General features: G+C 45.0%; 1 protein-coding gene across 10 annotated transcripts in view; it reads right to left on the reverse strand.

The window, feature by feature from the left end:
• Nucleotides 1-317: 317 nt before the first annotated feature.
• The window catches only part of PTPRU (protein tyrosine phosphatase, receptor type U), a 408,251-nt gene continuing 396,775 nt past the window's right edge, over nucleotides 318-11,793 (reverse strand). For 9 of the 10 annotated variants that reach the window (XM_025201929.1, XM_025201930.1, XM_025201928.1 and 6 more), the window contains 2 exons: nucleotides 5,823-5,906; nucleotides 318-5,609 (listed from right to left, as the gene is read on the reverse strand). In XM_025201929.1, coding sequence (XP_025057714.1) covers nucleotides 5,844-5,906 — 63 coding nt within the window. In that variant the 3' untranslated portion in view covers nucleotides 318-5,609; nucleotides 5,823-5,843. Of the gene's footprint in view, nucleotides 5,610-5,822; nucleotides 5,907-11,793 lie in introns of those variants that run through there. The other variant, XM_025201927.1, reaches the window with a different exon arrangement.

Below are 11,793 nucleotides of genomic sequence, written 5' to 3' on the forward strand. Positions count from 1 at the left end.
GTTAATAAAACTCTCCAAATGGCATAAGCCGTATCAGCAAAATGAAATCTTTGCCTGTATAAGCGGCATCCACAAGTAGGTGTTTGCCAGCTTTGTCACTGAGCACACACTTCCTCCCCCGCCCCACTTCATTTTACATAGCCTAGCTTTGCAAAACTGTGTCGTGCGCACCTGTACAGGGTCTCAGTCAGGGCCATAGCTCTTTCCCCTTGTAGGAGAGCAACAGTGCAGGAGGAGACAGCTTTAGAAACAGCCACGTCCATGCCACTTAAGGCCTTCAAGAACAACAGCTAGTGAAATAAATTCAGAGGCTGTCGCAAATTTGGAACGTTTATTTATGCATTTGGTTTTCTGAAAAGAAAAGAAAGCAAAAGAAAAAACAGAAAGTTAACAACAGCTGGGTGTGTGTGGGACAGTCCACAGCAGAAATGCCTTTCTTTGTGCAACCCTTGTTCCACCTCCCGCCACTTAGGCCTCTGACAAACCAACACGAGGCTTTCTTTCCCACCTTCTGTGGGAAGCAAGGCCTGTGACCATCCCACTGTCTATCAGGATCAAACACGTCAACCAGCATCCATTGCTTTTGCATTCGCCACTGTTCTGATTGTGGCCTTTGGCATCACTTCTTCTGAGTTTGCACTAGACAAAAACTATTTCAATTTTGGTATTTTGTTGTCAGTTTTATTTTTTTTATTCCATTGGTTTTTATTTTTATTAAAAAGAAAAAAAGCACCACTCCATTTGTAATACCAATAAACATTATCCATATTAAGAACAGTATTTATATTTATTTATATATATATATATATATATTTCTATATATATATTTATATGTACAGAATGTCCTTGCCTTGTGTTGTGCTAACATCTCAATAGGAGCAGAAAATTGGTTGGTTGTTATAGCACTTTGATTTTAAAGCTTGCCCTTCTCGAGAGATGCACTGAAAATTTAGAGACGTCCAGCAAGGGGATATCAAAAATCTTGCTTTTAAAACGTATATACAAATCATCCAGCTTCTATTTTCTCCACAGGACTGAATGGGTTTCGATTTTATTTTTTTGCATGCCTTTCTGGTCCCACTTCACCTATGAGCATCAGAAAGAGACAGTGGAAAACCCTTCTGCAGATTTTTCTTCCTCCCTTTGGTCAGAATAAATTGACTGGCACTGTTGCACAAACAAACCAAGATGGATGTACCAAATGGAAGCACTGGGAAGAAGCAAGGCAGTTCAAATTTAAAAAAATAAAATTAAAAAAGGTTTCCTGGTTCTGACAGGTCAAATGTGGTGTTTAAGTTCATAAAAGTTTGGGTAGTTCCTTCTTCTTTTCCATACTCAACATCCTACAGTTTCAACCCCAATTCCTTGTTACCCTTAAGAGATCCTCTGCCTACACTTGTGGAGGTAATTGCCATCTCTATTCTCTACAAACAAGCACCCCACCGGTCCTGTGACTGACATAGTGCCCATCACATATTGTACTATTTCTCTTAACTTTGGCCTTTAAAAAGAACCACTTTAATAGCACTCCAGCGCATATGAGCCCTCCTCTTCCACAGCATACCTTTCAAGGGGCTGCACAAAGAAGGGACATTAATATGCCTTTTGATTGAAAAGAAATCAGGAAAAAGACACTTTTATTTAAAGACCACCTTCTAATATAGGCACACGTGTTACCCTAAACCGGAAGGATTCATTGTACACTCTTCCACACTCTGGTAGGGATAAAAAGACTATTCAGTCACTAGACAAGAGAGTTTTAATTGTGGTAACAGGGCAGGAAGAGAAGCAGAAGGGGATGATTTTATAGCCCTTGGTGTACATTATCATTAGGCTCGTGTGAAATATTCACAAAGAAGTTGGAAAAGCCAGGCGTTTGTAGAGGAATCCTGGCCCCATCAAAGTCAATCAATAGCAAAAAATGCCACTCATGAAGTTTCTGCATTGCTTTTGGGCTTCTTCACCCAGGGCACAGGAACAGATTCTGCTCTCAATTAACCCATTATGAAACCCAATACTAAGTCCAATGACTCAATTGTTACTCCAAATTCATCACTACTGGCACTGAGAACTGGATCTGGACCATGGACCTTAACATAGCACAATCTGCCCAGAGACCTTAGCAGGATTCCTCAAGGAGGAGCTGACTTGATTGAACACGTTGTCATTGGGATTCAAACACAAAGATGGTGATGCCAGGAGCAGAGACACTTGTTGATGTTCAAATCACTGCTTATACTAGGAACTGATACCAAAGTTAGTATTGAAAAAAGCAGGTGTTCAGACAGAGAGAGTGGAACATGCACCCAGATACGTATCAAACATGTTTAATACAAAGATGGATGGAACACGTCAAGAATAATCAGTGACAGCAATAGAAAAGACTTCTTGTGTCACTTAGGTCCACCCAATGGAGATTGATTTAAGGTTGCTCCAAACAGAGGGCTAAGTTCATCCTGGATATCACTTCTTTGATTTCATAAGCAATTTATTAGGCCTAGTAGATTCTGCAGGGCAATGAGATAGCATTTACAGAACCTCCCCATGAGACACTGCTCACATCCTAATGGGCCTCAGGGTTGGAAAATGCCCTGCTATTCAGTTTGAACTTCCTGTGGTCACCTAAGTATCTCCTCTTCCTTCCTGGGTATCTGCACCCTCCATGCAGATACCCAGGAGATATCTCCTGTGCAGCACCCACCCTTAAATGGCTTGTAGAAAAGCCTCAAAGGAGCATCTTTTCCCTCAAAAATATAATTTCCCAACCAGCTCTATCTACACCTTGTGGAGTGCAGGCACTTTGAGAGGACCCAGCGGAGAAGGAGGCTGAGCATAAAGCCCTATCATCCTCTCCTTGGACTTGGCCCCATACTCCTGCCTTGTTGCACACAGGAGATGAACTTCCCTTTAGTAAATGTGCTGAGAGCACTCTTGTTTCTTGGATGTGTGATGCATATTGTGGCCCCATAGTGGAAAAGAAAGGGAACAAACACAGCTTACAGAGAGCCAGCAGCCAGCCTGGGGGTGGCTTTGGTATGAGAGACAACAACTTGGTGTATGGAAGGCCAAGCGCTTGCACTTAGGAGCTTCTCCATTTAACTGCTGAATTTTGCATGCATCCTGGAAGCAGTCAAAAGGCACTACTATTTCACCTAGGACTTATGCGCTGAAGCTCTGGAAAACTGAACTTATTGCCATGGGCTCGGAGCTTGTCACTACTGACAAGACATTGACACAGAGGAAGGTGTGCAAAGACAAGCGTGAATGATTCATTGGCTGAACTGGATGGGTTAAGTGAGAAAAGATGCAAAGGAATAAATGTGCCTGACTTGGTGAAAGAGCTACCACATGGGGCTGTAGGAAAAGAGCAGTCTGGCCACAGATAATGAATAGAGCCATCATGAGGAAATGGCTGTGCACAACACCAGAAGGCAAAGAGGAGGATCTTGCCTCTGATCTCTTCCTGCCGAGACACAATTACTGCTAGGGCATAGCCTGGTCCTCGAGACAGAGGGGAGCAGCCCCCTAGCTCTCTGAGTTTATGGTGTCAGATACCAGGCTTCTGTCACTTTGGCCGCTGCCTCTTATAGCCATTTGTGGTGCTGAGCAGGAACTCAGATATGTGGTGGAGCATAGGACCATCTGTGCTCATCATCAGAGAAAATGGGCTCACCATATGGGATGGCAAATCACCTTTTGACTGGCTCGTCCATAAACATTAAAAACAAGCTACAGATAAACTACTGGGCTCCAGCTAACTCTGTTCTAAGTCCAAATCAAACTGGCTGTCAGGCATATGCAACCAGATCCTAATTTAATACTTGCCAAGGGTAACAGTGAAACACAAGGGATTCTGGGTCCACAGCTAAAAGTCATGGTAGAGTGACAGTGGAGAAACTCTTCTGCAAGTTATGTCAAGAATTAAGATTATAGTTGGGCTTTTTCCTGGGGGAAGGAACTTGTCGTGATGAAGATGTGTGACCTCTGCCTCCTGGTCAATAGGTGGCATCAACCCAACAAGCCCTTGGACGCTCTAAAACGCTGGCCACATCCCCATTAGTCTGGACTCACCCATCACAAGCCCTGGCAGGAAGTCAAGAAGATGCAGTGTTCTGACATGGCTGAGACTTCTTGTCACTCAGCTTCCACAGCTCATCTCTTCTCTCCACTTCCAGCTCGGTGCAGGTCACAACCACCACCTGAGACAACGGCACTGACAACCTGTGTGTCAGCCACTCTTCCAAGTACCCCTGCCTCCGTTGCTGCTCTGAGACTTGGACCCCAAAAGGTGTTCTTACATTTTTGAGTAGGTCCTAGTCCTCATTTCAGAGCGGTGAAATCCACCTCGATGACTAAAAACTTGTCAGGGATTTCACCTAAAGAAATCTAGCTTCACATCAGTGTACTGGCTTGCAGCATCAGGAAATTCCTCCGGATTTGCAATGGCATCACTGAGAACAGATTTTATCCTGGTGATTTCAAAGAAATTGCCCTATTGTAACTGAAGGTCTGATCTGTCTGATAGGTTTCAGTGGGCTTACTCTGGACTTTCACTGAAAGCTGCATTTGGGCCTTCACTCCGCAATATTTTGTAGTTATTTCTGAAGGCATCCATTCCAGCTGTGACTGACTACATTTTGTTCACTCTCATCTGCCTGCAGTATCTTTTCATGATGAATCAAGTCTTTCTGCTTGGCCACCTGATGGTGTACACTCAGTGAAGCAGCCACCATTAGCCAAGTGAGTATTTTTGTAGGAGGCCTTGAAGCTGGGTAAGCAAAGGACAAGATCTTCAAATGTAATTAGGTGATTCAGAGGGTTGCTCTTCTTGGGCATGTGCCTCGAGATACGGCAAACAAGCCCAACAGTCAAAAAACACTGAGAACCCCCTTCAGAAAACCAGGTGATTTTAAGATATTAAGATATTTAATCTTAAGCACACCTGAAAAAAAGGAAAACTGCCTTAAGGCACTCACAATCATGAAGTCACCTTTGAAAATACTGGCGGGACACCTTAGATTGCAAGGATGCACAGCCAGGAACAGCTTGTGTACCTCTCTGACATTTAATGCAACCTGGCTTCCTCGTTTCCTCATCTTCCAAAGGGCTGGATGTTGGCAAGGATTGGAGCTTGTACACATCAAAGATGAGACCCTTCCACCCCTATCTGAGAGCTGCCATTGATTAGCAAACATCAAACTCATGAATAAAATAGGCTGAAAATTATACAACTCCCTTTAGTGTGTTTACTCCAGCAAGACACTTGTCTCCACACAGGGCAAAACCTGCCCAGATCCTTCTGGGCTCCTCTGAAAAGCTGCTTAGACTTAAAATACAGTTAAAACCCCCACAAAGTCCATCTCCTTCATGGCCGTTGCTTACAAACAAGCTTGATTTCATCTTTCTCTCCTCCTCTTTGTCACTTCTTCAGCTCAGGTCCATTTCATGCTTTGGATGTGTCCAGACATGACCACGGGTGGTCACAGGTGAATCTCACTTGCTTACCAAGGTCCACGCATTTGTGTTTCAAGGTGTCACGGAGGCATCAATGAGGTAACAGAATGAGTTCTGTAATTCTGGCAACCAGTCTGTGTCACCTCTGCTCCAGCCTTGGGGTGGGAGGAAGGTGGGAAGAGGGAGAGCAGTAGGATGAAGATTGAGAATGGCTGACACGTCCCTAGATCCTGCCTTTTCTTTTGTATTTCAGTGTTTTGATTCCACCTGAGATTGTCCCCCCCCCCGCCACCACCTCTCGCCATTAGCACTGACTCAAGTCCGAGTGCAAAATGCATGTTGGGCACAAACCCTAAACAAACACTTGCCTTCGATCTCCGGGTAAGGTGCTATCTGGTCTCCAGGGACTCCAGATATTCCAGTGCCATGTCATAGCAGAAATGATACTGTTCCTTTAAGGAAAGGAAATAAAAGGAGAAAGAGAAATGCGTTAAGTAAAAAGCAGCATAGAGGAATTCATTTGCAGTGCACAACCAATCTAGAAAACATCGGAAAGAGAGCTTTAGGGAAACGGGGTATTTTGTTTCACTGTGGTGAACAGTGTTTCACATTTCAATGAAAAACTCAGGAAGCTTTGAAATTTCCCACTAATCAAAACCCAAACCCAAGCTCTTTTGGGTCAGCTGAAACATTTGGTTCATGCAAAACGAAAATGTTTTGTTCCATTTCTGACTGACTTCTTTAATTTCTAGAATGTAACAGTTTTTTTTTTAAATGGAAACAAAAAGGCATTTCAAAATGAAAAATGGCAATCCTCCATTCCGAAAATGTCACAATAGAATATTTTGACCTTATCACAACGTTTTTTCCCCCCCTCAATTTTTTCTTTCAAAATGAATTTTCATCACAGCAACAAGTTTCTACTTGTTTTGAACAAGGTGACACCTCCTGACGGAAAAATGTCTCGCTGGAAAATTTCTGACAAGCTCGTCCTATGAATAATGCTGCCTGTTCATGAGCACAACGTTCTGGATCCATTAGCTATTGACTATGTACCTAGATAGTTTTCCCTTTGGAGGGCACCCTTGTAGCACCATCCAGTCATTAAAAATAAAATCTGTGCTAGGAAGGGTGCCCAGCTGATTGCACCAAAGACTGAGCTCCTACATTTCTCCAGCATAACCCACGGCAGCCAAACTTCCCGCACGACTCAACCCTGTAACTGTTCCAAAAGAACCGTGACCAGGGAATGGGAGTTCCTCCTTCTTGGCCTGCTCACTTTTCCACCTCCCAGATGAGGCTGCTATCAAGGGGCCTAAAGGACAAAACTGGGGGTTGCCACCTGGACTTGGTTCTTTGCTATGGTCAATGGTAGTCACATCAACCTTAGAAGCCTCCACCCAAGATAAAAACACAAAGTAGACAGAGGGCAGCCAGCTGATGGGGTCTGTTCTGCTACCTAGGGATGCATGCAGTCTGACACCCAGTCCCACTGCTGCATGTGGAACATATATGCAAGCAGATGTATGCAAACACCTGCACAAATGACACTGCATAAAGGCCCAGTGATGGAATACTCATGTCAGAGGGAGTTTTATTATTTCCTTTCAAGGGACTGCGATCAGGCATCCCCCGTAGCACAGCCTTACACCTCAGGGTAGTGGCCTGGGTTCCTGCCCTATAAGCACAGGCAAGTCAAGTCACCACCCTTCCTGCCTTGCAGGTGTGCTGAGCCCTGCTTTATACAGACCTGGCTTTAGTTGGAGTACGGTACCTCTGGTCAAACTTTGGGGCTGGAACTTATGTCCTTGTGTGAAAATTTCCCCTGGAAATTACCACATGCCTTTTTCTATGTTTAGACAGCATATGGCATTTGCCTCTCCCATCCTAAGAACTAAAATAACAATATACTCTTTATGGGAAAAGTATTATTATTTATATAGGACCTAAACTTCAGTAGGATATAAAACAAAACAGATACCACTTCTGCCCAGAATAGCTGGCAAGCTAATAGCATGGCCATGGATAAATGTACCACTGGTCACACCCCTATGAAGATACTCCTGGTAGTCAGTACTACACCAGTAGTGTTTCTAGGGTATGGTAATTGTGTCATTTCATTAGGCTAAACCAGTAGTTCTCAAGTTTTTTTCAACTCAAGACACCCCTCATAATTTTTGTGAATTAAGCAGCATCCCACTGCAAAAAACTAATTTATTTATTACAATGCTTGCTGCTCTACAGATGGGCCAAGCAGTGGGCACAGGGGAGCAACTGGGCAGGGAGAGCCTGAGACTGCTCTTATCTGTTATCTCTTCACACCTCACTTATCTTCTCACCCTTCCTGCATCATCTTTCAAAGGATCTCATGAATCCTGGTTAAGAATCATTGGGCTAAAGAAACTAAGCTCTTGTAGTCTCCTCTCATAAAATCAACTCTCCATTCCCATTAGCATCCTACTCTCTTCTGCATCTGCTGCAGCTGGAATTCATCGTTCTTGAATGCAGCTGTGAGAGACAAAGTCAATCCAGGGGAGCTAATTCTATTCTATTCTATTCAGGTCCTTATATCTCACTGATGTATCTAAGTGCATCCTACGTGACACGAGTAACATCTGATCCACACGACTTTTTCTCTTATCTTCTTCTCAGAGGTAAGGGCTGAATGAGAAGGTTAGCAAGAAAGGAAAAAACGGCCGCTGAAGAAATGACAGAGACATCAGCAAGACAAGTCAGCAAAAAGGTAGTGATGGCTGCCCGAGTCTCTAGGCAAGGAACTGACAGGCTTCCTAAGGCAAAATCCTAACCCCAGCATATTGAGTGAGAGATGGGATTTTACCAGAGCCTGCCAATGGTTTTACATCTGGGTGACTGTGCTAACTCACTGATTGACACCAGCTTAGAAGCAGGATCGTTCCCCTACAGAGAGATTAGCAATTCGTGGGAAACCTTCTAGCTAAAACTAGTTAAATCATAGAATCATAGAAATGAAGGGCTGCAAGGGACCGTGAAAAATCATCGAGTCTAACCCCCCCTGCTCTGGGCAGGAATACTGTTGAGATCAAATGATCCCAGCAAGGTGTCTGTCCAGAAGTCTCTTGAAGACTTCCAAGGTTGAGGGACTCCACCACCTCCTTGGGAAGTCTATTCCAGATTCTGGACACCCTTACCGGAGAGAAGTTTTGCCTTATATCCATCCTGAAACCATCCTCTAACCATTTATGGCCATTCCTCCTTGTCCTCCCCTGAGACTAGTGAACAATTTTTCTCCAAGCTCCCAATTTTCACCCCCCCAATCAGCCCTAAAACCTGCATACACTTTGACTGTGAACTACTGGGCACAGCTTTGTCAGTGGAGCTTTCTACAAAGGATCTCAGCGCTCTGGTGGTGCAACAAAATCCCCCCTCTGTTATGCCAGTCTCCACTGTAGACAGTGTGGTTGTGCAGAAGTAACCAAGGGCAGAATGGGTCCCGCTCATTAGCAGGGATCATCCCAGCTGTGCTTCATCTGTATCCTTCCCCCAATGCGTCTTCACAGATTAGAAACATTCACATGAAAAACATCAGAGCTCAGCATCCTCCAGATGTTATTCACTGTTTGTATTCCAGCAGTGTTAAGCATCCTCTCTGACGTATGAAGGCACATTTCCTATATGACTGGTCACACCGATTTTATAATGGGGAGGACCCAAAAATATGGCAGTTGAGCACTGGAGTGTTTGAGATCGTAGTCCTAATGTAATCTAGGCTTTCTCTGTCTTAGGAACCTGTCTGTTCCCATGATATCTATTTGGCCAGTGGCTTGTGATTCTGGGGGCCGACCTTCAAGTTCCTTATCTTCAGGCAGTGCTGAAAATCAAGACCCAATCAGGTGTACCAAATTGAGCATCCAACAACTGAGACCCCCAAAGTCACTGGTTACTCCTGAAAATATCTGTTGTTTGCTTCTCTTAGTGCCCGTCTGTCTCTCTGAGCCAAAATCTATGCCAGTATAAAGGCATTTTCAAGGAATAAACTTTCTTTACATTGCTAGATAACATGGACATCTCTCCCTCTCTCTAATTTCCAGCCCCCTTGAGGACATGGCAGTCGTCTGCACAGCACAGATACTTGGTAAGAGGAGCAGAATATTGCTGAGCAGTGAGGATCCAGTTTACACTCCATTCCCATCAGTGCATAACGTAAAGGAAGGGAGAAAAAATCCCAGCCATAGTCTCTGCTGTAGAATTAAAATTGCTTCTAAAGCACAATACTCCACCGAGCTCTGCAGGAGGCATTAGTGTGTCATTAAAAAGAATTTAATTAGACTTGTGGAGGGGTGGGCAGCACTAAAGTGACCCCAGGTGTGGGCAGGCACTGGGAGAAGGAAATCAAAGGAAGAAGGAAGCTGCAGCAGAGATTAAAACCACATAATGCTTCTGGATTAAGAAAGGGGATTGTTTCTGTTTTATTATAATACAAAAATAAACCCCCACAAGCAGCCAGTGGGGGTGGGGAAGGCGCATGGGGCCATACCGGCATGTAAAATGGTGCAGCCCCGTTGATCCAAGTGAGACCATGCTGATTTACCTCAGCTGGGGATCTGGCCCATAGTGGTTCCACTAGATTGGGTTTCCTGGAATAGACATTTCAGGTTCATTTAAGGCTGGGAAAAGATTGTGCTCGGATCTGAAATGTTGTTGTTTTAATACCTTTGCAATTTAGCCCAATGGGTTTGATGACTTCATGCCTGTCACAGCGTCTTTTTATTACTTGCTCTCCCCACTCTGTTTAATTCCTAATGCAAATCACATCCGCCCCAAAGTCATTTCATTTTTAAAGTTAGGGATTTTATAATCTAGACAATGCAAACATTCTGGCCAACGAGACGTGCAGGTTCCTCCAGCAAAACAATAATGCCCGAGGCTTGCTGTGCGTCTTTCCCATCTAGATGTCAAGATCCCCATACAGTGTGTGCACCTTTCAGGTCTGTTCCCAGATGCCTGACCTCTGGTGAACCTTTGCGAGTGGAGATACCATGGCTGATGTTCACCCTGGTGCAGAAGAGCCGGTAGCACCTAAGCCCCATTTGAAGTTGAGTGAGATAGACGTGGTCCACTGGCCTCACTCTGGCCCCCTGTGCCAAGGCGAATTTTACGCTTTAGTAGGCCTTTCTGGTCTACTGCAGGGAGGCTGCCTCACACCCAAACTTCAGGCCCCAGAGAGCACTTTAAATGGGGCTAAACAAAACCTTGACTACACAACTGTTACACAGGGTAAGGCTCAAACTGACTGCTTGTTATCCAGTAGCTAGGTTACTTTCACCACAATAAGAAAGGAAAGGATCATGCATGAGCCCCTAACAGGTACCTGGACCCTGTCCAGGCCCTTAATAGCTGTGCAGTGCAACCTCGCAATGCTATATGTAACATCCAGAAAACTAGGACCCATTCAACAGGAGTGTCCGTGAGCTGCCACCGCTACTCCACCACCATCTATCCCAGTGATTCTCAATTGGGTGCCAGGAGATCTTTTGAAGGTCGTGGTCTTTCTGAGCTCTTTGCAACAGAAGAATTGCTCTACTATTCTTCCATAGTTAAAAATGGAGTGAAAACTATCCAAGGGGTGACGTTCCAACATTATCCAAGGGATGCCTTGGGTGAACAAGGAGTGTGTTGGCTCTAAAAAGGTTGAGAACCACTGATCTATCCTAATCATATCACATGGCAATCTCAAGAGCACATCTAATGTCCTTTGGAGCAGCAGGCTCATTTGGTGTGTGCTGTCCCTAGCTGCTTGTTCCACCCAGCAGCATGCAGCAGAGCCGGTTAGTAGTAGGCAGAAATGCTGCAATGTCTGCTGCGTGCATCGGGTCAGAGCAGTCAGATTCGACCCAACAGCAGCAGGGAAATTCCACCATGGTCTCCTCTTACTGACCAGCCACAGTGCAGACTAGCACAAGAGAGAGGGAGAGATGCACACAGACCAACAGACTGAGGACAGGGCAAGGGGGAGTTAGAGGAGCCACTCAGGGCTGAAACTTGCCAGCCACGGGGGCCAGAAACAAATTCATCCAAATCTGTGGGGAGCTGTGAATCACTGCCTGCCTGTGTTGCTACAAAACAGGTTCAGGCCTTTCAGTGGTGAACTTGGAAATTGTGTAAGCTGTAGCCCAATGCTCCCAGCAGAGTTCAGAGACTCCCAGGCTGGATCCACATGAGCAGGGGTGCGCCCACAAATAGTAGCAGCACCAATTTGTGCCGCTACGTTGTGCTGCAGTGCACACCCCTGCCCATGTGTCCTGTTGTGAAGCACATTGTCCTGGTGCTTCATGTGCTGCAGGGGGGGGGGGGGGGGGG

Source organism: Alligator sinensis, unplaced genomic scaffold (assembly GCF_000455745.1).
Source record: "Alligator sinensis unplaced genomic scaffold, ASM45574v1 scaffold883_1, whole genome shotgun sequence".
Lineage (NCBI taxonomy): Eukaryota > Metazoa > Chordata > Crocodylia > Alligatoridae > Alligator > Alligator sinensis.